Source organism: Xenopus laevis, chromosome 7S (assembly GCF_017654675.1).
Source record: "Xenopus laevis strain J_2021 chromosome 7S, Xenopus_laevis_v10.1, whole genome shotgun sequence".
In the NCBI taxonomy this organism is placed as follows: domain Eukaryota; kingdom Metazoa; phylum Chordata; class Amphibia; order Anura; family Pipidae; genus Xenopus; species Xenopus laevis.
Genome location: NC_054384.1, coordinates 3,821,685 through 3,839,290, shown reverse-complemented (window position 1 = coordinate 3,839,290; position 17,606 = coordinate 3,821,685). Strand labels below are relative to the sequence as shown.

The window sequence follows — 17,606 nt, the reverse complement described above, 5'->3', positions numbered from 1 at the left end:
GGATTTTTGCAGTTAATTACGCTGAAAAAAGGAAAAGATGGCAGCATTTTTGGAACTTTGATGCATTTTCAGCAGACAGGATATGATGTAAGTGACAGAAGATTGAGGAAGCTCTAGCTACTTTATAGCACTTCTCCTGGTCTGAGGTGGCGAAGACAACTCTGGCAAAAGAGCTAACGTTCAGTAAATTCCGCATTTTAGTGAATTTGCAACGTAATGTCTGTTCGTCAGAGTGAAAAGTTGCCTGGCCGTACAGTGTGAATGGCCGCTAGCATTGGTCTGCTACGCTAGCGAAATTGGCGTCTGCGCCTGTAAAACAGCAATGTCCCTGCGGGTGGAAACGCTGCCGAAAAGTCGCTAGCGTTAGCCACTTCGCTCTTCAGTAAATCTACCCCTTAGTTTGAAGCTCCTGTAGTCAAATAGAAATATATTTAACTTCTAGCATGATAAGTTCTAGAGTATGATATCATCAAAACAGGGGCCCAGGTTCAATCTAGGTTCAAAAATATAAAAAAATAAAAAACACCCTCACGTAGTTTACCTAAAGACTTAAGGGCCACATCCCATGAGAGAGTGATTCGACCATTTCCTGCGACACAGTAACCATCTTCCTGTAGGTTTGTGGGTTTAGCCAAGAACTGGTCTGAATCTTCTAATGAAATGGCCACCTGAAAAGAGAAGATGGATGAAGAGAGGGGCATAGAGACAAAAATAATGTACATTTGATTTTATAGTTTTATTTACCCTTATGGTCTGCGAGAGGTAATTAAACAATGTAGCCTTTAAAGTAAATTTCTCTCCACGGATAGCAGAATACGGCAGGGTGAGGTCCAGGAAGAAAGGCTGGAAAGCTACCAGAGATATAGTTTCAGAAAGGCTAAACCCGGCATCTTTTGAAGTGCAGAACATTCCGGCTTTCCAGGTAGTTATGGTGTCTGGAACAGTCACTGCCACATCAGCGTTCCCATCAGCACTACAAGGAATATTGGAGTATGAGCATTAGAATGACCCTCCGGCCCCATTGGAATTATATTATAGGGCAAGTTTTCCAAGGATCTACAACAAAATAAATAAATGGAGGGCCTGTATGTGTGTTAGCACTGGCATGGCCAATATACTAGTGATCAGGTCCTTGCTTCTCACAATGGAAATAGTTGTAGCTCTCAAACGATTGCATGTACAGCTATGGGATCCATTCTCCAGAAATATTCCAGCAAGTTCTGAATTAACTCATGTCATTTTTTTAAAAAACTAATATGATTTGCCTCTGTAATAAGAAAACAATGCCTTGTCCTAAACCCTAATTAAAATATAATGGATTATTGAAGGTAAAACAGTTCCCAGGGCAAAAAAAACATATGGTAAAGCTAAAACTTACTCTGTTTCAACAAGGTCCCAAAGCCAAGTCTCGGGGAAATATTTGCGCACCGTCTCAATGACTTCCGTAGAGTGCATTAATGCCATTGGGGCCATTTCCATTCCGAAATCTGCAGATACTGCACAACAAAGATTAAAGAGGGTGATATTAGGGCATAGCAACTCCATTTCCCAGCATAGAAACAGGTTGTGATTAAGACAGAACTACAGTTATTTCAGAGGAAATCCAGAATCCATAAAATATTAAAAAGTTCATTGTTTACAGATAACGCAAGGATGAGTGACAAAAAATACCTTTACACATACCTGCAAATGAGCTAAATTGCACTGCTCCTCTGCCCAATCGTTCTTCACAGACAACAGGGATCCTGATATTGGTGTTTGTGAAAACCTTAAGGCCCAAATCCTGCAATAAAAAAACCACGTATGGGATTCGTTATCCAGTGTTCTACATGTGGAGGCTTAATTGTCAACAGTCTCTTTTTAGTGGTTTTAGAGGTTTTTGGAACTTGCGACTACACTCGCATTCTCTAAAACCGCGAATGTCAAGAAATTTATCGAAAGGTACAAAATAATGGCTGAATGATGTTGACAAAAGATACAAATTTACAAAATAATGGCTGAACGATGTTGAAAAAAATACGAATACCACTAAAACCTCTAAAAAATCCTAGTTTTTCCAGGACAATTCTTAGCGGGGAAAAAAAAATCCGAAAACCTCTGAATGGATTAAAAATGGTCCAATAGGATGAGCGCAGCTCCCATTAACTTTTTATAGAACCTCCGCAACTTTTATTTGATGACTTTTTATATTTAAAGGGATACTGTCATGGGAAAAAAAAATTTTTTCAAAATGAATCAGTTAATAGTGCTGCTCCAGCAGAATTCTGCACTGAAATCCATTTCTCAAAAGAGCAAACAGATTTTTTTATATTCAATTTTGAAATCTGACATGGGGCTAGACATTTTGTCAATTTCCCAGCTGCCCCATGTCATGTGACTTGTGCTCTGATAAACTTCAATCACTCTTTACTGCTGTACTGCAAGTTGGAGTGATTATCACCCCCTCCCTTTTCCCCCCAGCAGCCAAACAAAAGAACAATGGGAAGGTAACCAGATAACAGCTGCCTAACACAAGATAACAGCTGCCTGGTAGATCTAAGAACAGCACTCAATAGTAAAATCCCATGTCCCACTGAGACTCCTTCAGTTACATTGAGAAGGAGAAACAGCAGCCTGCCAAAAAGCATTACTCTCCTGAAGTGCAGGCACAAGTCACATGACATGGGGCAGCTGGGAAATTGACAAAATGTCTAGCCCCGTGTCAGATTTCAAAATTGAATATAAAAAAATCTGTTTGCTCTTTTGAGAAATGGATTTCAGTGCAGAATTCTGCTGGAGCAGCACTATTAACTGATTCATTTTGAAAAAAAAATTTTTTCCCATGACAGTATCCCTTTAAGGTTTTCGTGTTTTTTTTTTTTTTACTTCAGAAATCTGGAATTTCTAGAGCTTTTAAGAAATATAGGAAACCCACATGTTTATCAAGATTTGTGTAAAAAATAGAAAGTCAGTTGTAAGTAAAGCTGGCCTAGAGATTAAGGGGGTTATTTATCAAAGTCCAATTTTATCTCAACATTTTCTGCCACAAACTCCTATCAAACCCGCTCTGGATTTTTACGCTTATTTATTATTACATTTTCCAGAAAATTTGCTTTGCGGGAAAAAATCTGATTTTCACGATTTGTTCGGATTATTCACCCAAAATCTCATATTCTTTCTTATTTCTTATTTTATTCTTTCTTATGCTTTTTTGGCCGAAAACTTCGGGGCATTGCACGAAACCCAACGCACATCAAAAAATCATTGGAACTTCTCCCATTGACTTGCAACCTCGACAGGTCTGAAATACTGGATTTTTTAATTAGGACTTTTCCATCCTTGGGGTTTAATAAATTCCAAAAAAATCATGATTTTTTTAAAAGTCAGATTTTATAACCCCTTAAGTGTTCAGCCTTTGATGTGGGATCTCATACTAGAGACTCTGGTTCAACACCTTGTGACCCTGGGCAAGTCACTAAATGTCCTGGCTACTTTGTGCTCCTATAATAGCTGCCTTCATTGCTTTAAAGGTGTATATTTCCCTAAACAAGAATAGTAGTGGAAAGGGCAATGTTGATGGAGATTTAAAAGTGGCTGCTCTGTCTTTATAATGGAGTTCACCAGCCTAAACTTGGAGAAATGTCTCTTGACGAAAATGTGCTCCTGTGCTCTTAGTGAATTAGAGAATTTTCACTGGAGAAAGTTCACATGGAGAAGAGAGGTAACTTAAGCCAATGCAAAGAGAATTTTCACCAACGCAAAGTTAATTCTTCAAAACTTAATAATAATAAAAATCTGGTAAAAAAAACGAACTTTTAAGATTCTGTAAGTATCGGTGTCCCCTTCCGGATTTGATGGAGTGTAATAAATGCCGTTCAACAAGATTGGTTCCAATGACAAACAGGGATCTTCTCGAGGCTCTTCGAGAAATTTCCCATCGTGATCATATCCACTAAGGTCTTTTAATGGCAACAGGTCATATATCTGGAATGTATAAGGTCGTATGAGTCAGAACAAGTGGAAAGCCAAGTAGATCAACATTTGCAGTATTGGCACTAAACTAGTCTAGTAGTAAATATAATTCATACCATATGTGCAGATAGTTCAGCCTCTGGTTTCAATATCAGCACACTCTCATCTACGGCTCTTAAAGCGCACAGAGACGCACGACTTGTACTTAACTGGAGATGGGCCTGAGATCCAGGAAGAGCTTCAGTGGGGGAAAACGAGAGTTTCACCTAGATGATGAAAATAGCATTTAATAAGAAGAAACCCAAGATTATGATTAACATGATATATACATCAACATTTTATAGGGTCATTATGGAAAAATAAGAGTTCAATTTTGGCTAAACTCATTTGTTTTGTGTAATCCCTTTCTCCTTGCAGGGAATGTCTTTAACTTGATTCCAATAATATGGTCCCCCGTAATAAACATAATATTTCATGGTTTATGGATTCCATTTAGCACAAGAAATGCTTAAGTTGCTTCTAGTCTAGTTTTTTTTAAAAAACATTTGCCCATTATTCTTAGTTCAAGGGTTATAAAAATTGATTTACATGGATTTCCTTGTAGTTCTCATGGAGCACTGGCTTGGCTGGTTCAGTACTAGTGCAGTAGTAGTAGTAATAATAGTAGTAGTAGTGCACTAAACATATATAACAGCCACAGCAGAACTGCCTACATCTTTGTAGACCAATGCATATCATTTCTGTCCTTTGACCCATGGTTGTTAACTGAACAGAAAAACACGCTACATTTGAGAGAACAAGTCCAAGAACCCATTGTTGGATCTCAACTCATAGGGTAAAAACATGTTAAAAAAATGTAGCACAATTTGTGATATACCTCACCTTGCTTCCAAAGCATTCTTGCACTGTCAGCGTGATACTGTCCGCAATGACCTCCCCACTGTCCAGAACAAGATAAACCAAGATCTTGGCAGAAGGTGAGATGTTAATTCCAACAGGCAGGTTAAATGAGAACTGCCCATGTGCCTCTATAAAAAAACACAAGTGGAGGAAGTGTAAAAAACATCAGTGTGATGAAACTGCCCCGGTTATTCATGACACCCCAAATCTCAGATTTTATAGAATTTCTGGACAACCACCTGGAAACTCAATGAGAAGCATCAGTCACACAGGTTCTTACCTTGATTTGAGATAACTTCCAATGTGTGTTTGCCATTTTCTGCTATACCTCCTTTTGCCATTACCTGTGAATAGAGGACAACTTCATTGTATAGACGATCTCATTAGCCCCAACCACTGCCCAGACTGTAAAATGAGTCTTTTATCTTTCTTTATTATAATTTGGACATGTTTAGTGGACATGGCAATGAATGAATGAAATGCAATCTAGAAACAGAAAAAATATTTAATTTACAGAATTAAAGTGCTGGTATATTCCACAACACTACTGGGCATCACTTAGTGATGACAGAGGGAATGAAAACTCACCAAGTAGTGAAACACTGCACTTCTTGCCTCTCCAACACCTTCAGGAGTCAGAATATAATGCACATGGACTTCCTCTACTGTTTGACACCCCAAAGTCCTATGGATAGGCTGGATTTTCAGATAGCTTTTGCTCAGGGAGTAAAAATGCTTAATGGTTCGTGTATCCTCCTCATAGGATGCAGCCAGCCACCTGTACCTGGGACAGTAGCCTCCAGTCTTGTAACTGACCTAAGACACAGAAAGAGCAGACTGACATTTCTTCTTGTGCTTCATACAGAAGACCCACCAGAAATAGAAAAAAGAGAGGGTACAAAGACTAAAATCCCTGCTTAATAATTATTGGAAAACACATTTTCATTATATCTCATCTTGGAGCATCACCTTGATCCTGAGAGATGACAGCTGGATAGAACTGGTATCAATGGAGAACTCTGCTGTTCCATCCTGAGCCGTTATGTAGGTGAAATTGGTTCCATCATCCCCCACATAAACCACCACTGTCTCATTACTCATTGGATTTCCACCTGCATCCTCCAAGAACACCTGTAAGAAGTTATAAGTTATATCACTGGGCTTAAGGTATAATAAATCAATAGACCTCATTCAACCCACCTGTCCATACAAGGGGATGCCTCTTTTGTACTGGGAATCCAATTGCCGAAAAGATACTTTAGCCAAGGAGCTCTTAATCTCAGCAGAACCTTCACCAGTCATTTCCACACCTGCCATAGATAGAGATTATCTTAATTTCTTAACAATATCTACAAGTGCTGCACCAGTGAACAAGCCATTGTTTGTTTCCACTGAAAAACATTCCCCAGTGCTCACTGTGAATAAAACCGGTGAGGTCCAGAACCCTTAGTACCCACTATCTCACTGTTCACCTCCACCACATGTCCGTAGCAATAATTATCGTGCAGCTCCTGTATCCCACTTGACTCACCTGTCCCATCCTCGGTTATTTTGGCCGAAGCTATGATTTTCATCTCATAACCGGTGCGTCTCATCTGGAAGATTTTGGTGTTCACCACATCTGAGATGCAGCCATCAGGACCGGCCTACAATAAGAAGTGGTCAATCTGTTATTTGAATTGGGAATTCTGTTTTTTTTAAAATTCCTTGCTTAATGTTTCCTGAGATTCTAAAGTCTTGAAGTCATCCTGTAACAATTACTTTTGGCAAATAAATCCCAAACAACAGGAACACTTAATATATCCTACTCTGTGAAATAAAGCCAACACCACTGTAGTTTTTAAGATGGTTTGGATTTAAAAGTGATAGAGTTAGAGCAGTGGTCCCCAACCAGTGGCTCTGGTACAACCTGGTGCTCACCAAACCCTTGGATTTTGCTCCCAGTGGCCTCAAAGCAGGTGCTTAATTTGAGTTTCAGACTTGGAAGCAAGTTTTGGTTGCATAAAAATAATAATAGGGTTTTTTTAAGTTTAGGGTTGAATTCTCCTTTAAACAGAACGACATTACCCAACAGGCATTGGGAGACGCAGGCTTGGCACATTAGGGCAAGAAAAAACTTTGGCTGGTTTCCAAACCATCAACGGCCCAAAAAGTAGCCCAAATCTGTACTTTGGCTAGTTTGTACTTTCAAAACCCACCTGGACTTTAAATTAGTAACCCAATTTGGCTGGAAAACCACCAACCTGACAACCCTGCTCACAGGAAAAAAGGTTGTGGACCCCTATGTTAGAGTTACATAAAATCCGTAAAAGATACCAGACACACGATAGCAAGTGTAGCGGGGATGACCCCTGCACGTTTATTACGTCAAATGTAACGTTTTGGGGGCGTGCCCCTTCGTCAGACACGCCCCCGAAACGTTACATTTGACGCAATAAACGTGCAGGGGTCATCCCCGCTACACTTGCTATTGTGTGTCTGGTATCTTTTACGGATCTTCGAGTAGGAGAGGCGCCGACCTCTCTAACCAGCACCGGGCTTTAACAAAGAGAGAGGTGGGGAAAAGAGGACCATTGGGAATTGTGTAGAGTTACATAAAAACCACATTGTTTCTATAATCTGAATTTATGCCTTAGGTCAACCGTCCATGTATTATAGATACCCACGTGTTGGTTAATCTCTTCACATACACCATCTTCTTCATCAGGACATGGATTGTAACGCTCAGTGAACTTTCTGCACACGTGGACATTGATCATACCTAAAACTGGCTTTCCATATGTGTATCTGTGAGAGGAAGAGAGAGTGATGTAGTTTCAACCAGCCTAGGACTAATGAGATGTTAATAAAGTGCAGCACAGAGAATCAGGATGGAAGTGGTGGTAGAAGGTGGTGACATCTGCTTATTGGTATCTATGGGATGGAATTGCCCTCAGCAACAGGTAAAATGTGACAATGCCTGTAATTTCCCATGAATGACCCCTCCTTTTAATCAGAATTACAAAAAATGGGTGTTGATAGTATTTGTCACTACACAAGGTGCTGACTTTGCAACTGGCCAGACCCTGTGGTAGTAACCTATAGGCTGAGTGAAATAAATGGCCCATAATTCTACATGCATTGTTTAAAGGATATCAGTGGATTAAAGTACAGGTATGGGATCTGTTATCTGAAAACCAGTATCCTACAGCTCAGACTGTCTCCCACAGACTCCATAATAATCAAATAACCCAGATTTTTAAAAAATTATTTCCTTTTTCTGTGTAATAATAAAACAGTAGCTTGTACTTGATCCCAACTAAGATATAATTAATCCTTATTGTAAGCAAAACCAGCCTATTGGGTTTATTTAATGTTTCTGTGATTTTCTAGTAGACAAGATATGAAGATCCAAATTACAGAAAGATCCGTTATCTGGAAAACCCAGGTCCCAAGTATTCTGGACACCTATAGTAGTATTGGTGCTTGTGAACAATAACCTTGAGGTTTTTGGGTTGGTCTAAATTTATACACCAGGACCTGTAGACTTCTAATGTGTTGTTTTGCCTTTAAGACTTTTAGAAAATCTTCCCTTTAAAAAAAAATATATTTTAAATCTGAGCTTAGAGCTAACACTCACCTGCCACACACAGTCACTTTCACCTCTTTGTCCAGAATTGTTACAACCGCTGGCAGTTTCACCTGCACCTCATATTTTGGCAACACTGAAAAATATACAGGAATGACTCAGATCTGGAAGGAACTGCAGCAATAGAGACAGTAGTCCTTTGTTGGGTTGCGTGAGCACAAGAGTACGGGGGACTTGTTTTGACACATGTGCAAACCAAATTGTTTACCATATAAAGGCACAAGGCTGCAGGCTGAGTTATACAGGGAACTCTGAGTATCACTCATGTATTATAAGGGATAATGTACCCCCTACTGTAAATGATAAGGATATTAGAAGTCACTGAGGGGTTGTTCTGTGACCATATAAAGGCACAAGGCTACAGGCTGAGTTATACAGGAAACTCTGAGTATCACTCATGTATTATAAGGGATGATGTACCCCCTACTGTAAATGATAAGGATATTAGAAGTCACTGAGGGGTTGTTCTGTGACCATATAAAGACACAAGGCTGCAGGCTGAGTTATACAGGGAACTCTGAGTATCACTCATGTATTATAAGGGATAATGTACCCCCTACTGTAAATGATAAGGATATTAGAAGTCACTGAGGGGTTGTTCTGTGACCATATAAAGGCACAAGGCTGCAGGCTGAGTTATACAGGGAACTCTGAGTATCACTCATGTATTATAAGGGATAATGTACCCCCTACTGTAAATGATAAGGATATTAGAAGTCACTGAGGGGTTGTTCTGTGACCATAGAAAGGCACACATCATTTGTTAACAACAACTGCGTCCTGTATCATCTCCAAATACAACAGTAAGCATTGTACTACATACCGTATTCCTCCACACTGAAGCTGTATATAACAAGGTCACCCTTCTCTCTCTTCACATTTACATGGTATGTCCCAAGGCCTGGCTCAGAGCTGAGCTGAAAGGACTCCTGGGTAAGGCCATTCTTGATCTCCACATTCAGCCATTGGCTTATGCGGTTGCCTTTGGGGTCCTGGAATACAAGTCATTGTTGATTACTCATGCAGTGATCACTTTGGAGCACAGAGACTCATGATATGGAGGAGAGTTTGGGTTTTTTCCTATCCTCTGGTTCATTCAGTTTGAACTCAATAAACTTTTGGGGTAATGTAATAAAAGGCCCATTGTTGGTTGCTATGGGTTACAGCACATGGGCAAACATAGTGCCTTGTATTACATATGGGAGTACGGCCTTTGTTCAACCTTACATATAAAATACCAACCTTCCCCTTCAGTAAAATCATCCTATTCATTCAGGCAACATGGCTCAACAGTGGTTGTTTTTTGGTTGTTTCCCCACCTATTTTTTTTTACCCTGTGCAAATGTCCAAAATAAGTCCAAAGGCCAATACTGGTGATAGAAACTGCACATTCTTTGCAAGTGGTCAGACTTGTATCTGTAATGACTTCTGAACTTCCAGTAAAGAGCAGACTCCATATTTGAATCAGATACAAAAGCTCTAAAACATATATCTGTGGATTGTTCCTTTAAGATTCATTTTATGCCCCGACCCTATACTGTCCTGACCCAGCTTAGAAAAGAATTGGTGCCAGATCATAAAAGGACCTTCTCATTTAACCTACGGAACCAGACCCCATTGTGTGATGTGAAGCCACATGGGCAGCTCTGCACTGATGGGAAATGATTTGTTACTTACCGTAATATAAACCACCGGAAACTAAAAAGAGAAAAAGAAAAAGGTCAGTTCTGGAGAACTATAAAATCCATAAATAAATGTATTTGAAATCTGGAAATTTACTAAAGGGCGAAGTGGCTAACGCTAGCGAAAATTCACCAGCGTGACATCCCAAAAAACGCTGGCGTCTTTTACTTTTTTAAGGGTGATAGGCTGAAAAAGATCGTAAATTTTTTTGGGGGTACCCTCCTTCCCCACTACATTTCCTAACATATGGCACCTTAACTATACAGTGGGCACATGTATAGGGCAAAATAACAACTCTATTTATTTTATGAAGCTTTCCCGGGCTTATGTAGTGTAATGTATTTACTGCTACATATACGTCCATTCAACTTTGCTACCTTTCGCCTCCCAGAGTGCAACTTCGGATTTTAGTGAATTAGCGGCGCCCTGGTGAATCTTCACCTGGCGAAGTGCTAACTATGAAACTATGTGTAACTTTTATGAATAGGTGTAAAGTGCAATAATGGGTGCAATCCATCTATGTTTGGACTTTCCACACTGTCTTGTTTAAAAAAAGTGCATCAAGACATGTGGCTACCACCACAATTACTAAGTGTTGCATCTTGCACCAGCTTTACTAGTCTAAGATTCAGTGTGCATTCAGGCCTGGGGAAGCAGTATTCCCAAAATGAGAATTAAGGGGTGCACTTCTTTCCTAAGTAAATTAATCCTAATGTTTTTAGAAGACATCTCTAGGTAGGTTGCAAAAGGTCTAATGCATTTAGAAGACATCTCTAGGTAGGTTGCATAATGCACTGTAGGTCTCCAGTACAAGAGGTCTCTACTTGGGTGGTGAGAGAAAGGTGTAGAAGCTACAATTCAGAATCCATCTTTAGGGAGGACGTGTAAAGCACTGCAGGAGTATAGTAGGGGACAGGGTATGAAGGGTCTCCAAGTGGGGTTTGCAATAGAGAAGCTTTGATTAAGGTTTCATATTCGCATGTCCTCCCCTGTTCTCATGCTCTGCAAATCTCTAACATAAGGTCACTATGAGTTTTATCGTATTGCTGTTTACAAAGTTGATTAGGGTAATGTCCTCCTTGTCTCTTGAGCTCATGACTGAGTGTCTTCTCACCTGCTCAGAAACGGGGTAAAATTTCTCATCCAGAGACACGATGCGGAACTGAACTAAAGAAGGGAAAATACAAATCTCAATTACTTGAAGTTAATTCCAGGAAGGTAACCAATTAAGCAGCAGCAGGAACATGCTAACGAGAGATAGAGATAGGTAGAAAAGAGGGAGTATAGTGCACCCAGAACATCATCAGGAGAAGGTTGATTTTCTATAGCAATACAGGACTATAACAACATGTTTACATGTACAGTAAGTAGAATAATAAGAAATGTGTTATGTACACAGCTTTGTGTTTGTTGGGAAGGAACAAACTCATCTGAGTTGTTTGCCTCTCCATTCTGCCTATTTCCTATGACTTTAAGCAGCTAAGGTCAGTGATCCCAGCAATTCCTATTGCTAATATTTGCATTGCTTATCTTTCTATCCAAGGCCTCTCCTATTCATTGTCAACATCCCACTAGGGTGACAAACATGAACAAAATAATGAAATAATTGATTAACCACAAGACTGACCTTTCTGTCCAGGTTTGTAGATGGGTTTATCAGTTTGGACAAACACCAGGTTCTGCAGAGGTTTAATCAGGACACTTCTTCGAGATGTAAAGTGCAGGGTGTCTCCGTCGACGAGCAGCGTGAGATAGCCCACCTCTACATTGTCTAACTTGGGAGTCTGGAACGGTAAAAGGAACCATAAAACCAAATATAAATGACCTCCATACTAAAACACACTGTAGTCCCTACTGTATAATGTGCTCTAGATATAGAAACTCATACCTTTTCATGGGTGCCCAACATTGGTTTTAGCTGCAGCTAGATAAGTTCTCCTTGCATGTAAAGCCCAAGCAAACTGCAGCAAGTAAACTCCCAACTATGTCATCCCCATGTTCTGCTGTCCAACCGTCAGGCAATGGAGATACCCCAAGAAAAGTCCACCGCCCAACTAATAAGCAAATATTATGAGCTCTGGTTTTCTTACCTGGAAGGGGACACAGCTATCATCTTCTTTATCCGTGACCTGCTTCTCCAGCAATGTGTGATTCTGTCTCGGCAACCCCATGGTCAGTGTCACCGTGACGGTCTCATTAAGCTGAGAGAGCAGCAGGCAGAACTTCTCCTCACTCCCGCCATGCAGGACAGTGGGCACCAGAAGCATATATTTACTATATGTAGCAGGAGAGAGAATAAAGTTACACACAACCCCTAGCAGGTCCCCTTACATGCTTTATCAATGGTCCCATGGCTGGGTTAAAGTGGAATGATAGTGGAAAGTCAGAAATTGGGGGACTTATCAACAACATTAAGAAGCACAAGAGCCCAAAAGAGGCCTATGTTTTCTCTGGGTGGGACAATCTGAATGAATACCTTCTCCTCCTCTCACAGTTGTTCTGGAGAACCAAGGAGGCACCCATGTTTTACATGATTCCAGCTTGTGATGGAAATGTGACCTGCGTATTTTTCTTTTTATATAATCTACAACCCCCCCCAGACACAAACTTAGACCGCAAGCCTTTGGGGCAAGGACGCATTGTGCATGTTTGTGAATGGAGAAGACCCTGAGCTTTGAGTGCAAGTGCCAGTGCCAATGGGTGGCTCGAGGGGAACAAGCTATAGATTCAGTGCAAGACCCAGGGCTTATCGTGTTACTCATTTATTGGGATTGAGAAAGAGTTCAGAATCACAGTGCAGCTATTTTACTTTGGGTGATTTTTTAGCTCTTCAGCCTCATAAAGTTGCACAGTGGAGTCACAGTCCAGTCTGGCACATCCAGTCCAAAACCAACACAGGCCCCTTACTGTTACCCTTGTAGCGGCCATTGGACTCTGAGTCTAAACTTGCACAACAGCATTTATGTATAAAACATTATCCCTGCCAGGGGAGCCATCCGTATAATTCTAAAAACAGAGTCTGCTGCATCAAACCAAATGCAAAAAGTACTAATGCTGAGCGACTACATTTACCAGGAAGAATAACTGGTCACTATTATAATTGTTACAGGTAGCTCTATACATGCTACGAGCAAACTTATGCTGAATTATGCTTATTAAAGGGGAAAACCTCCAGTGTTATACATAGGTTTATGATATTTCTTTGTACAGGCTATGAGTAAACTAAAATGATTGTTCCTGCTGAATTTTAGTACAGGGGATACCTATGCTGCCATAGTTGTATGGTATCTCTCTGCACAGACTATGAGCAAACTTAGGGGACTGTTCCTGCTGAATTGTGCTTAGTACAGGGGATACCTATGCTGCCATAGTTTATGGGATCTCTCTGCACAGACTATGAGCAAACTTAGGGGACTGTTCCTGCTGAATTGTGCTTAGTACAGGGAATATCTATGCTGCCATAGTTTTATGGGATCTCTCTGTACAGACTATGAGCAAACTTAGGGACTGTTCCTGCTGAATTGTGCTTAGTACAGGGAATACCTATGCTGCCATAGTTTTATGGGATCTCTCTGCACAGACTATGAGCAAACTTAGGGGGCTGTTCCTGCTGAATTGTGCTTAGTACAGGGAATACCTATACTGCCATAGTTTTATGGGATCTCTCTGTACAGACTATGAGCAAACTTAGGGGCTGTTCCTGCTGAATTGTGCTTAGTACAGGGAATACCTATGCTGCCATAGTTTTATGGGATCTCTCTGTACAGACTATGAGCAAACTTAGGGACTGTTCCTGCTGAATTGCTTAGTACAGGGAATACCTATGCTGCCATAGTTTTATGGGATCTCTCTGCACAGACTATGAGCAAACTTAGGGGGCTGTTCCTGCTGAATTGTGCTTAGTACAGGGAATACCTATACTGCCATAGTTTTATGGGATCTCTCTGTACAGACTATGAGCAAACTTAGGGGCTGTTCCTGCTGAATTGTGCTTAGTACAGGGAATACCTATGCTGCCATAGTTGTATGGTATCTCTCTGCACAGACTATGAGCAAACTTAGGGACTGTCCCTGCTGAATTGTGCTTAGTACAGGGAATACCTATACTGCCATAGTTTTATGGGATCTCTCTGTACAGCTTATCTGTAACCTCAGGGACCGTTCTTAATTATGCTTAGTACACTGAAACACCTTGTATGGCAACATATAAATGCAAAACTCCTGCCGTTATGGATACACTGAACAGGCCATGCCCTACTGAGTAAAACAAGAGATACCCCAAGGATTAAACCTCCAAAGAAAGAGCTTGTTGCTATAATGAACACAACCAAGAGCTCTAATGCTCTTTGTTTACCCATTTTGTTTGTTATCCTATAGTTGTGAGATTTGTAAAAAACAAAACAAAGGAAATCTTCATGCCAGAGACCATCGTTTGTTACAGAGAAATCATGGCTGTCTCCATGAATATGAACAAATCCAATCTTGCAGAGAATAAAGCTCCCTAAGCAACAACACCCCCTGCCAAAATGAATTCCTGAACATTGATGCAAAAATAAAACCAAGTAATAAAATCAAGTCATCCCCAGTTACAAATACCACGTATTTTCCCTTTATTAATTCTAACAATGCAGGACACTCGCATTCAGCAAAAAGTTGGGTGTGCTGTGATTTCGTATGTGTTGTGCGTCAACCGTGGACCCCCTTGCAAAGTAAGCAGCCCACCCCCATGCCTATAGGGCTATGACACAAATCCCCACAAATCCATAAAAACAGTCCTGTGCAATTGCCTGGAAGTATCAAACACAATTGCAGGGGATTGTGAGCATTTGGGGTACAAAAAACACAGCAATTGGCATCTGAAAACTGCACTTTGCACATAGTTAATTTTAGTTAATAATGACCCTTCTGACTCCATGAGAATATTAGTGCTAAAACCAATTCCTAAAGTAATGAGAGAGTTCCCAGTCCTTATTCTTCCTGGAAATATTCAATGGCTTTTCAGCAGACCAACCGCACAGAATTATTATTTTAGGAGCAGCAGATATTAGTTCCCAGTGTCTGCTAATACAACTGCTTAAAGGGTAATCACTAAATGGGATGATTTTTCTTAATAGGATTCAGTGCTGATAATATTAGGAAAAGGAAAATGACATTATTGCAGTATTTTCACAAAATTCAAATATTAGAAAGAAACAGGCAGAAATATCCCAGTCCCATCCCAATTTTCTTACGGATGAGGAGGTGCAGAGTCTCCCCCAGGGAAGGCAGTGAGCAGCAGGCAAAAGGCAAGAGCGGAGCTCCACATGTTTCTGGCTGGGTGCCTCTGGCTGAATGAGGAGAAATCTGTAAGGAGACAGAGTTGTTTATAAAGCCGCCCCTGGGTGCACCTCCCTACAGCCTCCCAAACCCACTCACACTGACCCAATGCACATATTTACCTTGTGTCTGTTTGCTTGAAGCTTATCCAATTACAGATCAGCACTGAATGGTTTGTGTGTCGGTGGCTCACTGCCCAGTTAGGCAATGGGATTCCCGCACAACCCTTTTCATTAAAATTCCAGGGAAATAATGAGAAAATATAAAGGGCCGGAGCAGAACGCTTCATATTTCTGGTTGGGTCGGCAGCGATCCCTGAAAGGGGCCTGGCTAAAGGGTCTTTAATTACAGGGACTTGAACAGTTCTCCAGTATTTCCCTCTCCTCTGCTGGACAAAGGGGGACAAAAGAGACAATTGTGCACAGATTTATTCCCGTAATCCTTTTTGAAAAATTTCCCAAAAATCACAGTACAGTTATTCTCCTATTAAATGCCATTGAGACATAACGAAACTCCAGCGCTACGTGTTGCCAGCTTGTGTATGGTGGGTGTATCACCTTTTATTTCTGTTCCCAATCACAAAACAAGGTCTGGGTTACCTGCCCACATTCCAGCCCTCATGTTATTCCCTCCTGCTACAGATGGAGAATTCAGCACCCTAGGGACAGTATGATCACTGCAACTATTAATCAGCCATTTACTTTGTGCGCCATTATTGACAAGCAGAGTTGTAATCAGAGATGGGCAAACCACTCGTGATAACGTCGATATTTATATCAGGCTTCAGTAGCGGGTCCGTAGAGTAATAGCTCACTCACTGGGTCGGTACAGGAATGAGCCCAGGTAAAGAGTGACAGAGGTGCCGACATAACAACATAGGCACTAAACTGGTAGCCAAATGGGAGAATCAGAAAGGAATGATACGAAATTGTGAAGGAAGCCAGACACGGGTCAGGATCACAATCAGCAGCAGGCTGACATTATTGCTGATGTTTTCCCAATTAATTTTTCAAATATCTGTTTCACTGCTGCTCTGCAGGTAAAACTCTTTACTTTCTTTATGGGAAATGAAACAAATGCAGGCAGTAACCCTACTAGACATTCCCCTAGCCTCCATCCCTTGTTCCGACCACTTTTTCCTTGTGCTTCACCCTAAACATTGTTATGAACCAAATTGCCTGAGGCAGCTCCTTCCCCTGTCACCCCCCTAGTATATTATGGAAACAAGAAGCTAGTGAAACCTGAGAAGAAGTGATGATTAAATAGATCCCTGGTTTTAGGCCCCTTGGATTATTTGGCAGAACATTTCTCAATATCTGACAATGCTTCCTCTTGTTTTTTTTTTATACAGGCGGAGAACCATCAGAACCAATAGGATTCTGATCTTTGGGAAATGTTTTGCTGATGACAAATTCACTTCATATGAAGACATATTCAGTCAGTGCCCTACATGTGACTTCTCCTCATTGGCAGCTTTGGATGTGGAGCTGCCCCTGAGCTATAGCTGCTAAATATCCCCTGAGGCTTGGCACTGCAGTCCTCTAGGTGTCAACACATTTCATTTCAGTTGCCTTTCTGAAGAGGGAACGTGAAAAATGGAAAACAATTTTCTTGTACTGATGATTCAGTTGGGTGAGGTGTTGTTGACCAGTGATCCACAACCAGTGGCTCTTGAGCAACATGTTACTCGCCAGCCCCTTGGATGTTGCTCCCAGTGACCTCAAAGCAGGTGCTTATTTTGGAATTCCAGGCTTGGAGGCAAGTTTTGGTTACATAAAAAACCGATGTGCTGCCAAACAGAACCTCCTGTAGCTGCCAGTCCAGGGTCTACCAAATAGCCAATCACAGCCCTTATTTAGCACCACAGGTAAAAAAAAGGTTCGGACCCCTGTTGTTGACTATAACAAGTATGTGAGGACTAGAAACTTAGAAAATCAACTATTTTGCAGGTATATGCAGGAACTGAGCTTGAGCTGGGCACCTGGGTAGAATAATATCCTGTTCAGAGATATATTTGCATGTAGTCTTGATGCCAATGTGATCCAACATATATTGGTGCTCAAGATGTACTGCCTTTATAGAAAACGGCAGTAATTATAATGACAGTAAGCAGTCTTCTAATGAACTA

The 17,606-nt window shown here is 40.8% G+C and overlaps 1 protein-coding gene across 1 annotated transcript in view; it reads right to left on the bottom strand.

Annotated features, from left to right (window-relative positions):
• Positions 1-15,487, bottom strand: part of a2m.S (alpha-2-macroglobulin S homeolog) — a 30,187-nt gene extending 14,700 nt beyond the window's left edge. The window contains 20 exon segments of the mRNA NM_001172060.1: positions 542-668; positions 745-973; positions 1,379-1,496; positions 1,684-1,783; positions 3,793-3,963; positions 4,068-4,217; positions 4,834-4,979; positions 5,132-5,195; positions 5,440-5,667; positions 5,821-5,982; positions 6,052-6,161; positions 6,383-6,497; positions 7,518-7,638; positions 8,471-8,555; positions 9,303-9,471; positions 10,157-10,177; positions 11,277-11,329; positions 11,790-11,946; positions 12,253-12,436; positions 15,394-15,487. Coding sequence (NP_001165531.1) covers positions 542-668; positions 745-973; positions 1,379-1,496; positions 1,684-1,783; positions 3,793-3,963; positions 4,068-4,217; positions 4,834-4,979; positions 5,132-5,195; positions 5,440-5,667; positions 5,821-5,982; positions 6,052-6,161; positions 6,383-6,497; positions 7,518-7,638; positions 8,471-8,555; positions 9,303-9,471; positions 10,157-10,177; positions 11,277-11,329; positions 11,790-11,946; positions 12,253-12,436; positions 15,394-15,467 — 2,584 coding nt within the window. The 5' untranslated portion in view covers positions 15,468-15,487.
• Positions 15,488-17,606: the final 2,119 nt, after the last annotated feature.